Source organism: Ranitomeya imitator, chromosome 1 (assembly GCF_032444005.1).
Source record: "Ranitomeya imitator isolate aRanImi1 chromosome 1, aRanImi1.pri, whole genome shotgun sequence".
Lineage (NCBI taxonomy): Eukaryota > Metazoa > Chordata > Amphibia > Anura > Dendrobatidae > Ranitomeya > Ranitomeya imitator.
In genome coordinates this window covers 1,085,487,027-1,085,499,717 of record NC_091282.1, presented here as the reverse complement: position 1 = coordinate 1,085,499,717, position 12,691 = coordinate 1,085,487,027, and the positions used below count along the sequence as shown (strand labels likewise).

Sequence of the window (12,691 nt, the reverse complement as noted above, 5' to 3'; positions counted from 1 at the left end):
TCATCGTGGATGTGGAACAAGGGAAACAGCACACCAGTCTGGAAGGCACTTGGAATGTCAGAAACTCAGAAAATGGGCTGGACAGTAGAAAAGCAGTTTTAAAAAATGCCCTCCTACTATATACAACAGATTTATTTAGTGCTCATAAAAGGAGGGACTTCTTACAATAGGGTGTAGGAAATGATTCTCACTTGGCGGTGTAGAGAGGCAAAACAGGAAGCGTTTCCATTTAAACGTCCGTGTTGGTTTATTGCTGCTTCATAAACCATTCATAAACAAAGGAAACATTAACGGCCTTGAGTGAAGGCAAAACAAAGAAAACGGTTCTTTGGACAAAGTCTCTTGTCAGCCTGTCCTGGTCACACAGGCTGGATAGCATCCAGTACCCTGGCTAAGTCTGGATATCCCACACAGGAGGCCTTCTCCCTCCACAGACATCCTTTTGCTAAACAACCGACTCAATTTTAACAGGTTAACTACACCCAAAGGTGAGTTAAGTGGGCAGCCAGAGCCTCCCATCTCTCAGGCTGCCCATAAAACCTGGCCGAGATACACCAAACAATCCTCTTACTGCTATGTGCGCTAGAAACCAGGATTACATGACAGATGACAACCTTCTTTATGATTCATAGAACTAGCTCTCCAGTAGCTGCCTTACAAGGAATTAATTAAGGATAAAGTAGATAGTCTAGCCCTATTTAGGCCTATAATTTACCGTACCTTGCTACAGAGGTTGGCACTCTAGGATTGCAATATGGCACCCCCGCTTATCATTGTCTAGCCATCATTGACACTTTTGCAGCCTAAATATGTAACATAGAAAATGAATAAATTATTGCGAAGACAAGAAAGCAATATTCAACACACTACGTCTTACATACCGAGGGCCATTAAGATGGACACAGGCAGAATATTTTTGCACTGACTGGCCATCAGAGGATATATACCATATATACTCGAGTATAAGCGACCCGAGTATAAGCCGACCCCCCTAATTTTGCCACAAAAAACTGGGAAAACTTATTGACTCGATTATAAGCCTAGAGTAGGAAATGCAGCAGCTACCGGTGAATTTCAAAAATAAAAATAGATGCTCCATACCGTTCATTATTGCCCCATAAGATGCTCCATATAAAGCTGTGCCACATATAATGCTCCATACTGTTCATTATTGCCCCATAGATGTGCCATATAAAGCTGTGCCATATAGTGCTCTGCACCGTTCATCATTGCCCCATAGATGTGCCATATAAAGCTGTGCCATATAGTGCTCTGCACCGTTCATTATTGCCCCATAGATGTGCCATATAAAGCTGTGCCATATAGTGCTCTGCACTGTTTATTATTGCCCCATAGCTGTGCCATATAGTGCTCTGCACCGTTCATTATTGCCCCATAGATGTGCCATATAGTGCTCTGCACCGTTCATTACTGCCCCATAGCTGTGCCATATAGTGCTCTGCGCTGTTCATTATTGCCCCATAGATGTGCCATATAGTGCTCTGCACCGTTCATTATTGCCCCATAGCTGCGCCATATAGTGCTATGCGCCGTTCATTATTGCCCCATAGCTGTGCCATATAGTGCTCTGCGCCGTTCATTATTCGTTCATTATTTCCCCATAGCTGTGCCATATAGTGCTCTGCGCCGTTCATTATTGCCCCATAGCTGTGCCATATAGTGCTCTGCGCCGTTCATTATTGCCCCATAGCTGTGCCATATAGTGCTCTGCGCCGTTCATTATTGCCCCATAGCTGCCATATAGTGCTCTGCGCCGTTCAGTATTGCCCCATAGCTGTGCCATAAAGTGCTCTGCACCGTTCATTATTGCCCCATAGCTGCCATATAGTGCTCTGCGCCATTCATTATTGCCCCATAGCTGTGCCATATAGTGCCCTGCGCTTTTCATTGTTGCCCCATAGCTGCCATATAGTGCTCTGCGCCGTTCATTATTGTCCCATAGCTGCCATATAGTGCTCTGCACCATTCAGTATTGCCCCATAGCTGCCATATAGTGCTCTGCGCCGTTCAGTATTGCCCCATAGCTGTGCCATATAGTGCTATGCGCCGTTCATTATTGCCCCATAGCTGTGCCATATAGTGCTCTGCGCCGTTCATTATTGCCCCATAGCTGTGCCATATAGTGCTATGCGCCGTTCATTATTGCCCCATAGCTGTGCCATATAGTGCCCTGCGCCGTTCATTATTCGTTCATTATTTCCTCATAGCTGTGCCATATAGTGCTCTGCGCCGTTCATTATTGCCCCATAGCTGCCATATAGTGCTCTGCGCCGTTCATTATTGTCCCATAGCTGCCATATAGTGCTCTGCACCATTCAGCATTGCCCCATAGCTGTGCCATATAGTGCTCTGCACCGTTCATTATTGCCCCATAGCTGTGCCATATAGTGTTCTGCACCGTTCAGTATTGCCCCATAGCTGTGCCATATAGTGCTCTGCACCGTTCAGTATTGCCCCATAGCTGTGCCATATAGTGCTCTGCACCGTTCATTATTGCCCCATAGCTGTGCCATATAGTGCTCTGCGCTGTTCATTATTGCCCCATAGCTGCCATATAGTGCTCTGCGCCATTCATTATTGTCCCATAGCTGCCATATAGTGCTCTGCACCGTTCAGTATTGCCCCATAGCTGCCATATAGTGCTCTGCGCCATTGAGTATTGCCCCATAGCTGTGCCATATAGTGCTATGCGCCGTTCATTATTGCCCCATAGCTGTGCCATATAGTGCTCTGCGCCGTTCATTATTGCCCCATAGCTGTGCCATATAGTGCTCTGCGCCGTTCATTATTGCCCCATAGCTGTGCCATATAGTGCTATGCGCCGTTCATTATTGCCCCATAGCTGTGCCATATAGTGCTCTGCGCCGTTCATTATTGCCCCATAGCTGCCATATAGTGCTCTGCGCCGTTCAGTATTGCCCCATAGCTGTGCCATAAAGTGCTCTGCACCGTTCATTATTGCCCCATAGCTGCCATATAGTGCTCTGCGCTGTTCATTATTGCCCCATAGCTGCCATATAGTGCTCTGCGCCGTTCATTATTGTCCCATAGCTGTGCCATATAGTGCTCTGCACCGTTCAGTATTGCCCCATAGCTGTGCCATATAGTGCTCTGCGCTGTTCATTATTGCCCCATAGCTGCAATATAGTGCTCTGCGCCATTCATTATTGTCCCATAGCGGCCATATAGTGCTCTGCACCGTTCAGTATTGCCCCATAGCTGCCATATAGTGCTCTGCGCCGTTCAGTATTGCCCCATAGCTGCCATATAGTGCTCTGCGCCGTTCAGTATTGCCCCATAGCTGTGCCATATAGTGCTCTGCGCCGTTCAGTATTGCCCCATAGCTGTGCCATAGAAAGCTGTGCCATTGCTGCTGCTGCAATAAAAAAAAAATGCCATACTCACCTCTCTTGCTTGCAGCTCCCAGCGTCGGATCCCGGCGTCTCTCCGCACTGACTGATCAGGCAGAGGGCGCCACGCACACTATATGTGTCATCGCGCCCTCTGACCTGCACAGTCAGAGCGGAGAGACGCCGGGAAGATGGAGCGGCGCCCGGCGTGTGGAACGGGGACAGGTGAATATGACATACTTACCTGCTCCCGGCGTCCCGCTCCCTCTGCCTGTCACACGGTCTTCGGTGCCGCAGCCTCTTCCTCTATCAGCAGTCACCGGCACCGCTGATTAGAGAAATGAATATGCGGCTCCACCCCTATGGGAGGTGGAGCCGCGTATTCATTTCTCTAATGAGCGGTCCCACGTGACCGCTGAAGAGGAGAAGAACTGCAGCACTGAAGACCGTGGGACTGCAGGGGGAGCGCCAGGATCGCCGGGACTAGGTGAGTATGCCTCAGCGCCCTCTCCCCCTCACCCGCCGACCCTGCCGCCCACCGTGACTCGAGTATAAGCCGAGAGGGGCACTTTCAGCCCAAAATTTTGGGCTGAAAATCTCGGCTTATACTCGAGTATATACGGTATATATATACTGTATATATATATATATATATATATATATATATATATATACAGCTCTAGCAAAAATTAAGAGACCCCCACATCAAAACCCTGACATGGGCAGCCCAATTTCCAGGCCTGAACCCCATTGAAAACCTCTGGAATGTAATCAAGAGGATGATGGATAGTCACAAGCCATCAAACAAAGAAAAACTGCTTACATTTCTTGCGCCAGACACAGTGTGAAAGACTGGTGGAAAGCATGCCAAGACACATGAAAGCTTTGATTAAAAATCATGGCTATTCCACAAATTATTGATTTCTGAACTCTCCCTGAGTTAAAACATTAGTATTGTTGTTTCTAAATTAATATGAACTTGTTTTCTTTGCATTATTTGAGGTCTGAAAGCACTGGTTTTTGTTATTTTGACCATTTCTCCTTTTGAGGAAAAAAATAAAAAATGTATTGCTTGGAAATTCGATGATGTTGTCAGTATTTTATAGATTAAAAGTACAATTTACATTTTACTCAAAAATATACCTAAAAAGAGAAAAATCAGACAAACTGAACTTTTGCAATGGTCTCTTAATTTTTGCCAGAGCTGAATAATCAGTCCATTTGTACATGAGGAGAAAAATGGTAACAGAATACAATGCTTCAATTGCCATATAGAGCCAATGCTTTTCTCTTCATTCTCAGATGCAGCATAGATAAGCCTAAAACCAGTGATGCTAAGACGTTTAACGTTTAAAATAACCTCCCGCAACAATGTACTTAAGCTAGGAGTGCCCCATCAACATTCAATCTACACAACCGTTTAAAAGTTTAGGGTCACCCAGACAATTTTGTGTTTTCCATGAAAACTCATACTTTTATTAATCAAATGAGTTGCCAAATGAATTGAAAATCTAGTCCAGACATTGACAAGGTTCGAAAAAAAAGATTTTTATTTGAAATAATAATTTTCTTTTTCAAACTTTGCATTCGTCAAAGAATGCTCCCTTTGCAGCAATTACAGCAGAGCTGACCTTTGGCATGTGAGCAGTTAATTTGCTGAGGTAATCTGGAGAAATTTCACCCCATGCTTCCAGAAGCCCCTCTCACAAGTTGGTTTGGCTTGATCGGCACTTATCGTCGCAAATGACAAGGTCTGCCACAATATCACAACCCAAAAAACATGCGGATCGCCATTTTTCAGGTTCCCAATACTATAGCAAAAGTATTGGGGAAAAAACGGTGGTCCACAAAACCGGGAAGTCATGGCACACCACAAAATCAACCTTCCATTGTTTTTGCGGCCCCATTGATTTACAATGGGGGCCGTGTCCATAAGCCGTGAAAAATATTGAGCAAGCTCGATATTTTTGCGCGGCCATAAATACGGCCCTCACGGCCATATGATGCATGGCGCACCATGAAATTATTGTGACCTGTTTTTGTGGCCCCATAGAAATGCATTGGGGCCGCAAAAAGGGGCCGAAAAAGCACGGCAAGTGTAAAACCAGCCTAAGATCTGATGTTGAGTACACCAAAAGATGGCAGCCATGGGTAAGGGAACAAAGCTTGGCACCATTGAGCTGCCAGCGCCATAATGCTTACTCCTTGTAGGCTATAGGCCTGCTTGTGGCCTACATGATAGAAGGCAAAAAGGGTAAAGGCAAAAAGCCTATGGACTACAAAAGACTCAACTGTGCTTGCCTCTTCTTGACACCAATATAGTTCAAAGCAGTGCACATATGGAGAACTAGGACACCCAGCCAAAAGTTCAGGATATGTGCACTGTGATGCCAGATTTCAATTGTAGTAAATGTTTTTACATTAACATTAATAACAAAACAATATTAGACCATGCTTAACCCCTGAACAGTTTATGTATTTTATACAGTACATTTATGGTATGATTCACCATCAGTGTATTCTTTTTTTCAGGACCTCCAGTAAATGTTACCTGCAACATATTTGTTAACAGTTTTGGATCAATTGCAGAAACCACCATGGTATGTACATGATAGTGATATGAATTTTTGTGCTAACACTGATCTAATCATTACTACCAGATATTTACCTCAATCAGATGCTTAATTATGAGTGGAAAGTGTTCTATGAGCTGTTTTAGAAATTACTATACAGCATGGGGCAGACAGCTTTCCAAAGTTGAAGAGTTTTTTAAGTGGAAACACTTATTTTTGGGTGAATTCTGACAAATACAAATTGAAACTATTTGCTGAGCTTTGGAGGCAGAAACTGAGTAGACTTTCAAGTTTTTAAGGAGTTTTGAGTTTTTGAGGAGGATTTGGAGAGTTTCCACTCATTTCTGTTCCAAAACCCTGTATAAAAATCTTCTGTATAAACAAGGCGAGAAGCTTCCTCAAAACCTCCGATCTCTTCAAAGATTTGAAAGTTCTTCAGTTTCTGCAATGAAGGCTCAGCAAAAAAACTAAAGGTATGCTTACATAGACCAAACTGTGGAATAATATGACTGCTGATCGGCAAACGTCTACTGATCCACAAACCAAAGCAAATGATGCCCACTGAGATACCTATGCATAGCATAGGCTGCCATGGTTCTCAGCAGCAGGAGTGTTAATTACACAGGACAATGGGACACCGAGAACAATGATCTTTTATGCTGCACTAAAGGTACCGTCACACTGGCCAACTTAACAACGATATCGCTAGCGATCCGTGACGTTGCAGCATCCTGGCTAGCGATATCGTTGTGTTTGACACGCAGCAGCGATCTGGATCCTGCTGTGACATCGTTGGCCAGAGCAGAAAGTCCAGAACTTTATTTCATCGCTGGATCTCCTGCAGACATCGCTGAATCGGCGTGTGTGACGCCGATTCAGCGATGTCTTCACTGGTAACCAGGGTAAACATCGGGTTACTAAGCGCAGGGCCGCGCTTAGTAACCCGATGTTTACCCTGGTTACCAGTGTAAATGTAAAAAAAAAAAAGCACTACATACTTACATTCCGGTGTCTGTCGCATCCCCCGGCGTTCTGCTTCCCTGCACTGTCAGCGCCGGCCAGCCGTAAAGCAGATTACAGCGGTGACGTCACCGCTGTGCTTAAACTGTAAAGCGCTGCGGAATATGTTAGCGCTATATAAAAATAAAGATTATTATTATTGTTACTATTTACGGCCACCCGGCGCTCACAGTCAGTGCAGGAAAGCAGAACGCCGGGGGACAGACACCGGAATGTAAGCATGTAGTGTTTGTTTTTTTTATGTTTACGCTGGTAACCAGGGTAAACATCGGGTTACTAAGCGCGGCCCTGCGCTTAGTAACCCGATGTTTACCCTGGTTACCAGGGGACTTCGCATCGTTGGTCGCTGGAGAGCTGTCTGTGTGACAGCTCTCCAGCGACCACACAGCGACGCTGCAGCGATCGGGATCGTTGTCTAGATCGCTGCAGCGTCGCTAAATGTGACGGTACCTTAAAGATCATTTCAAGCATGATAATAATCAGCAGCCTGTTTAACAACACTAATTTGTGATTATCTTGTAAAGTAAATGCCCCTTAGGGTGCACATATCCCTACAATAGAGCTTAATAGGATAAGGTTTTTAGGCATTTTTAAAGATGTACAATAACAAATTATATTGTGGTACCGTGTTAGCCAGAAAAATCGATGTGAATACTTTTCTGCCCAATGATGACAGAAGTATTCTAGGAGTGATACCTTTATTGGCTAACCAGGAAATAATATGTTTGCAAGCTTTGAGAGCACAGTGGCTCCTTCTTCAGGCAAGATTACAAATAGATTAATAAGAAGAAAGCACAACACTTAAAGAATATTACAGTAGGACATTTGTTAGGGGGTGGCAAGTGTGATGAGTCCATAGATAAGCCAAGGAAATCAAATTAGGCATTCTCTTACAAATGGAGAGGCAATGGGAATAAGGTCCTTAGTTATCTGGAGTCCATCTGGTGGAGGTGTGAATGGTTTCCATGTAGTGACTCATAAATACAGGTGTTAAATTGAGTCCTAGTGTTAAAGAATTGAACATTTTCATTAGTTTGAATTCCCAAATTTTTCTTTCCCTGTTGTCCTTAAAATGACCTTTTAGTTTTAAGACTTTTAAATCTGTCATACTGTGTCCAGGTCCAGAGAAATGTTTTCCCACCGGTGTGTCCACTTCATTCCTGATTGTGTGTCTGTGTAGATTCATCCTAGTTTGTAGTCTTTGCATAGTTTCCCCAATATAGATACTTCCAGGGCACCTCGTACATTGTATCATGTAAACCACGTTGGAGCATATACATGGAAAAGAGTCCATGACCTTATAGTCCTGATTTGTGTTCGGCACATGGACGATATTTGTTGGAAATATGTGGGGACATGTCTTGCATTTTTTATTGCTACAAGGGAATGTACCCGTCACTGATGGTGATGAGAGGACATTTCTGACAGACAGAGTCCTTAAGTTAGAGGGCTGTTTGTAGGAGAGAAGTGGTAGTTCTGGGAATATGTCTTTTAATTTGTGGTCTCTGCTGAATATGGGTTGGAGATCAGCACCAATTTCGTCATTGGGCAGAAAAGTATTAACAGGCCTTTTTAAAAGCAGACTCACTATAAAATAAAAAACTCCATCTGCACATAGCCTTAAGGATATTTGCTCTGGATAAAAGATAATAGATGAATAAATGTTATAATTGATTTTATTTCTCTCTGCAAAGGTCGTCTATTTCTTAATACTTGTTGATCTATATCTATCAGTTCACCACTAATTTAGGCAAACAGAAATTATGAAATTTAAAATGTAATTATGAAAGTATAATACAGCAGCATATGATATCACTTTGTTATGGTTTGTTAAATAATATATATATATATATATATATATGATCTCATGTTTCCTAAATTATAGTAAAAATGTGGTAATCCATTCAAGAATATGATATGTCATTCACTCCTGACTTAGTTTTAACAAAAAAGTATGTGAGTTTTATCAGGAGATATGATAGAATACGGCTATTTGGTTCTGATGAGGTTAAAGACAAATATGTTCAGCATTCATATTAATAATGTATTCAAAATGGTTCTATGCATTATAGATAAATGGTGAAAACACAAAACATTTTGAGGCATATTTATTTATAGCACAATGAAGATTTTAAGAAAACCTAAGAAAAATGTACGCCATTCCTTTCTCCATGGGCTTCACAGACGCTGCTTGCACTCGCCCTATTGTTGGGATCTCACTGAGCAGCTCTTAGATTTGAAGTTATCAGATCATCCTTTCTTAAAAATCTTTAGCAACAAAACATTAAAAGTCTGTAGTGTCTGTGAGGAGCTAACATAAGTGTTACGTAATGCAGAAGCCATCGGAAACCTCAGCTGATAAAATGTGGGCTGCATACTATTTTACATTTCCATTACGGTAACTTATTTACATTAGATAAATGAAGAAACCGAATATTTTTTAATTTTGCCAATGATATAAAAATTAGAATTGAGCAAATTTTCTGAATTATATAACATACATATTGCAAATCATAAAATGTTTGAAAAATATGTGTTTATCAGCAATTTTCACACAATTATAAATGTTCCGAAAATATACAAGTTCTAATTCTCTCTTTTTTTATTTCACAATCTCGAAATGTAATTTTAAGGGCATCGTATAAATTGAAAAAGTGCTATCAAATTTTTTTTGGGGGCGTAACCCTAGCCTAAAGCTTCATCTATCACCAAGTTTATACTTTCCACGGTTTTATCTGACGCCGTTTTGCTCCACTTCTCAGTGAAGAGTTCTTGTAATCCAGCATCATTCCCCGCACAGGCACTTTGCATCCCATAGAAAATGAATTACCTGTGGCTCCCTTGCAGGGTCATGACTTCATTCTATCTGGGTATTTTTTTCATTCACACATTATCCAAATCTCATTATGAGAATGTGTTTATTTTCACATAAAACAGAAACAGTCAGAGAGGACACAGCTGTTGATTTTCCTGGTTATCTCAATTAGGTAGGCACCAAATGGTGATGCTGGCAACCCACCTATGCCCTTATGCATTTCTGACTGACTATTACAAAGAGAATACGTTGAATATGTAATCACAGAATATCCGATATAGCTTTAGAAATGTCTATATCATCCACTGGGATATGCCCAATTTCTACAGTATCAATATTTTCCATGCATGAATCCTCAGATCAGATGTAATTGTAATGATGAATTTATTATTAAAAGGAATTTATTATAATTTTAGAGTCAGAGCCCTTATTTTCTGATGGGTAAATTTGCAAGCTGCTTGATAAAAGCATCTTTGCAATTTTCTCATTACAATTTTGCCCAGCTCTTTCAATTTTTTTTAATTATTTTATTTTTTCACAGCTAGTTGCCTAGAAGCTTTCTAACAGCAGTGGCTGAATATGCTCTTTCACAGTGAGCTTGTCAGCACTGCCCCCAGGCTGGCCAGGATGGTCGGAGCACGACGTTGGCTCCTGTGCTTCCAATGCTGCAGAGACAAAGCTCTGTCATATAGCAATATTAAGAAAGCACATTTCCGTCCAGCAGCAAAATGAAGCCTGAACTGTCACTCAATCAGCTGTGACTGTCCCCAAACACTCGGAGTCGGGAGACTGGGGTGCATGCCTTAAAAATAATAGTGCAGTGGAAATTGGTGCAAGTTGTAACACCACTTTTCATGATCACAAACTGAAAAAAAGTGATGTGCATGTATCATCAAGCAGAAACTGAACTACAGTGATTTCATTCATCTACCATTGGATTTTCTATTTTTTATATTTATCCAACTTTTTATTCCTTGCAAATTGTGACATCTGTATCAGTGCCGCCTTTCCTGCCTCTGCTTCTGTCACCACGTTGTGCCGTGTTCTCGTTATGGGTGATGCCATGCAAAAAGTTCTAGTTTTGTGTTCTCTAGAACGTGTAGTCCCATCCATACTGGGAGACATAGGGTTAACTGCTGGGTAATTTGGGTAGGGCTGCAAGCTATTTAAGATCCTGAAATCCTGCTGTCCACTGCCAGTTACATTCTGACCTGCTCTTGTGTAGTTACTAGTGCCTTGCTATTCTCTCCTGATTTTTGACCTTGGCTTGCTTTGTGACTATTCTTATTCTTTATGATTTTGTCCATACATCGACATCCTGATTCCACCTTGGTTACCCAACTATTCTCTGATTCAGTCTTCAGGACAGCCATTCTAAGGGCCGATACCTGTACAGGGCGTAAAGGGTGAAAGCCGGTGTTCCTCTGGAATCTCCAGATGGAGTTGCTCGTGCCAAGTCTATCAGAGGTAGCCATTTGGAACCTGCACCTTCTGACAGGTGTAACAAAAATGTACAGCATGATAGGTTTCATTGATGTCCATAGCCATGAAAAAGCATAGTTGTGAATTAGGAACTGAACTAAAAATATGTATGATGATGATTATATGTAAAGTCACTTTATTTTAGATTAACTGGAACATCAGCAAATAAAGGATATATTATTTAGCCTTCAAAACGACTTTATATAATTTGTTTTTGCTGGCAATTGAATATTGTGGCACTTTTCTTAAAAGTAGTTTCCTATGGAAAATATTTATTTACTATGTACAGCATAGAATATGAACATATAACCCCCATCAATCAGCAGAACAGGGGTCCCACATGTGAATGAAGCAGTGGTCCGTCCGCACAAAGGAACAGAAATCAAGCTGCCATTTAGTCCCATCCATTTATGTTTGAGCTCAGCAAAGGTTGCTTCTCAAATATATAACCTTCTCAGGTTTGGTTTCTAAGAAATGTCTTTACTTCATGTGTGCACCAGAATTGTGTTACAGATTGTACCAAAAATGAGCGAACATAGTGGGCACCAAATTTGTTGTGACTTTTTGCATTTCCCTCAACACTTAGAAAATATGTCTAACAAAGGAAAATGGCTCAGATGGCTTAAAAAATGTGCCAGGTTTATTAATAATGTGTGCCACTTTTCGGAACAAAATATTGATGACAGTGAGCTAGCCAAGAAGTGACATAAGGAGGAGAAAAATATGCTATTTATCTAATGAGTTACACTGAATTTGCCTTACACTGTGCACTGTTGGGAGACATTTAGCACCATCTCTAAATGTCTAGTCTACTTTTAATGCATCTAACATTGCATAATTATTAATATATCCACCATATTATGCCTATTATGTGGGAGTTTAGCCTAATACAAAGATTTGGCCACATTTTTATTGAACTGGTCTGGTTTGTCGGCTCTTGACTTTTACATACTGTTTGTAAGTTGGGCAGGAAGATCAGCTGTCACCCTGTCCTATGTAGTATGGAACACTAGATACCCAACATAAAACCAATAAAATATAAGGAAAAGTTCATCAGCTCTCCCTTAAAATGTCCACAGCAGGTGCAGTTATCCACAAAGGTGCATGGAATAGCGTTCAAGCCCACATGCAAAACTAATCCATAATTATTCAGCACTAGTGTTGAGCATTCCGATACCGCAAGTATCGGGTATCGGCCGATACTTGCGGTATCGGAATTCCGATACCGAGATCCGATATTTTTGTGATATCGGGTATCGGTATCGGAAGTGTAAAATAAAGAATTAAAATAAAAAATATTGTTATATTCACCTCTCCGGCGGCCCCTGGACATCAGCGGGAGGATCCGGCGTCCGGCACGGCTTCTTTCTTCAAAATGCGCGCCTTCAGGACCTGTGGAATGACGTCCCGGCTTCTGATTGGTCGCGTGC

At 41.9% G+C, this 12,691-nt stretch overlaps 1 protein-coding gene across 1 annotated transcript in view; it reads left to right on the top strand.

Moving 5' to 3' along the window:
• Positions 1-12,691, top strand: part of GLRA3 (glycine receptor alpha 3) — a 456,170-nt gene that overhangs the window by 179,960 nt on the left and 263,519 nt on the right. Inside the window, exon 3 of the mRNA XM_069745769.1 lies at positions 5,904-5,971. Coding sequence (XP_069601870.1) covers positions 5,904-5,971 — 68 coding nt within the window. The remainder of the gene's footprint in view (positions 1-5,903; positions 5,972-12,691) is intronic.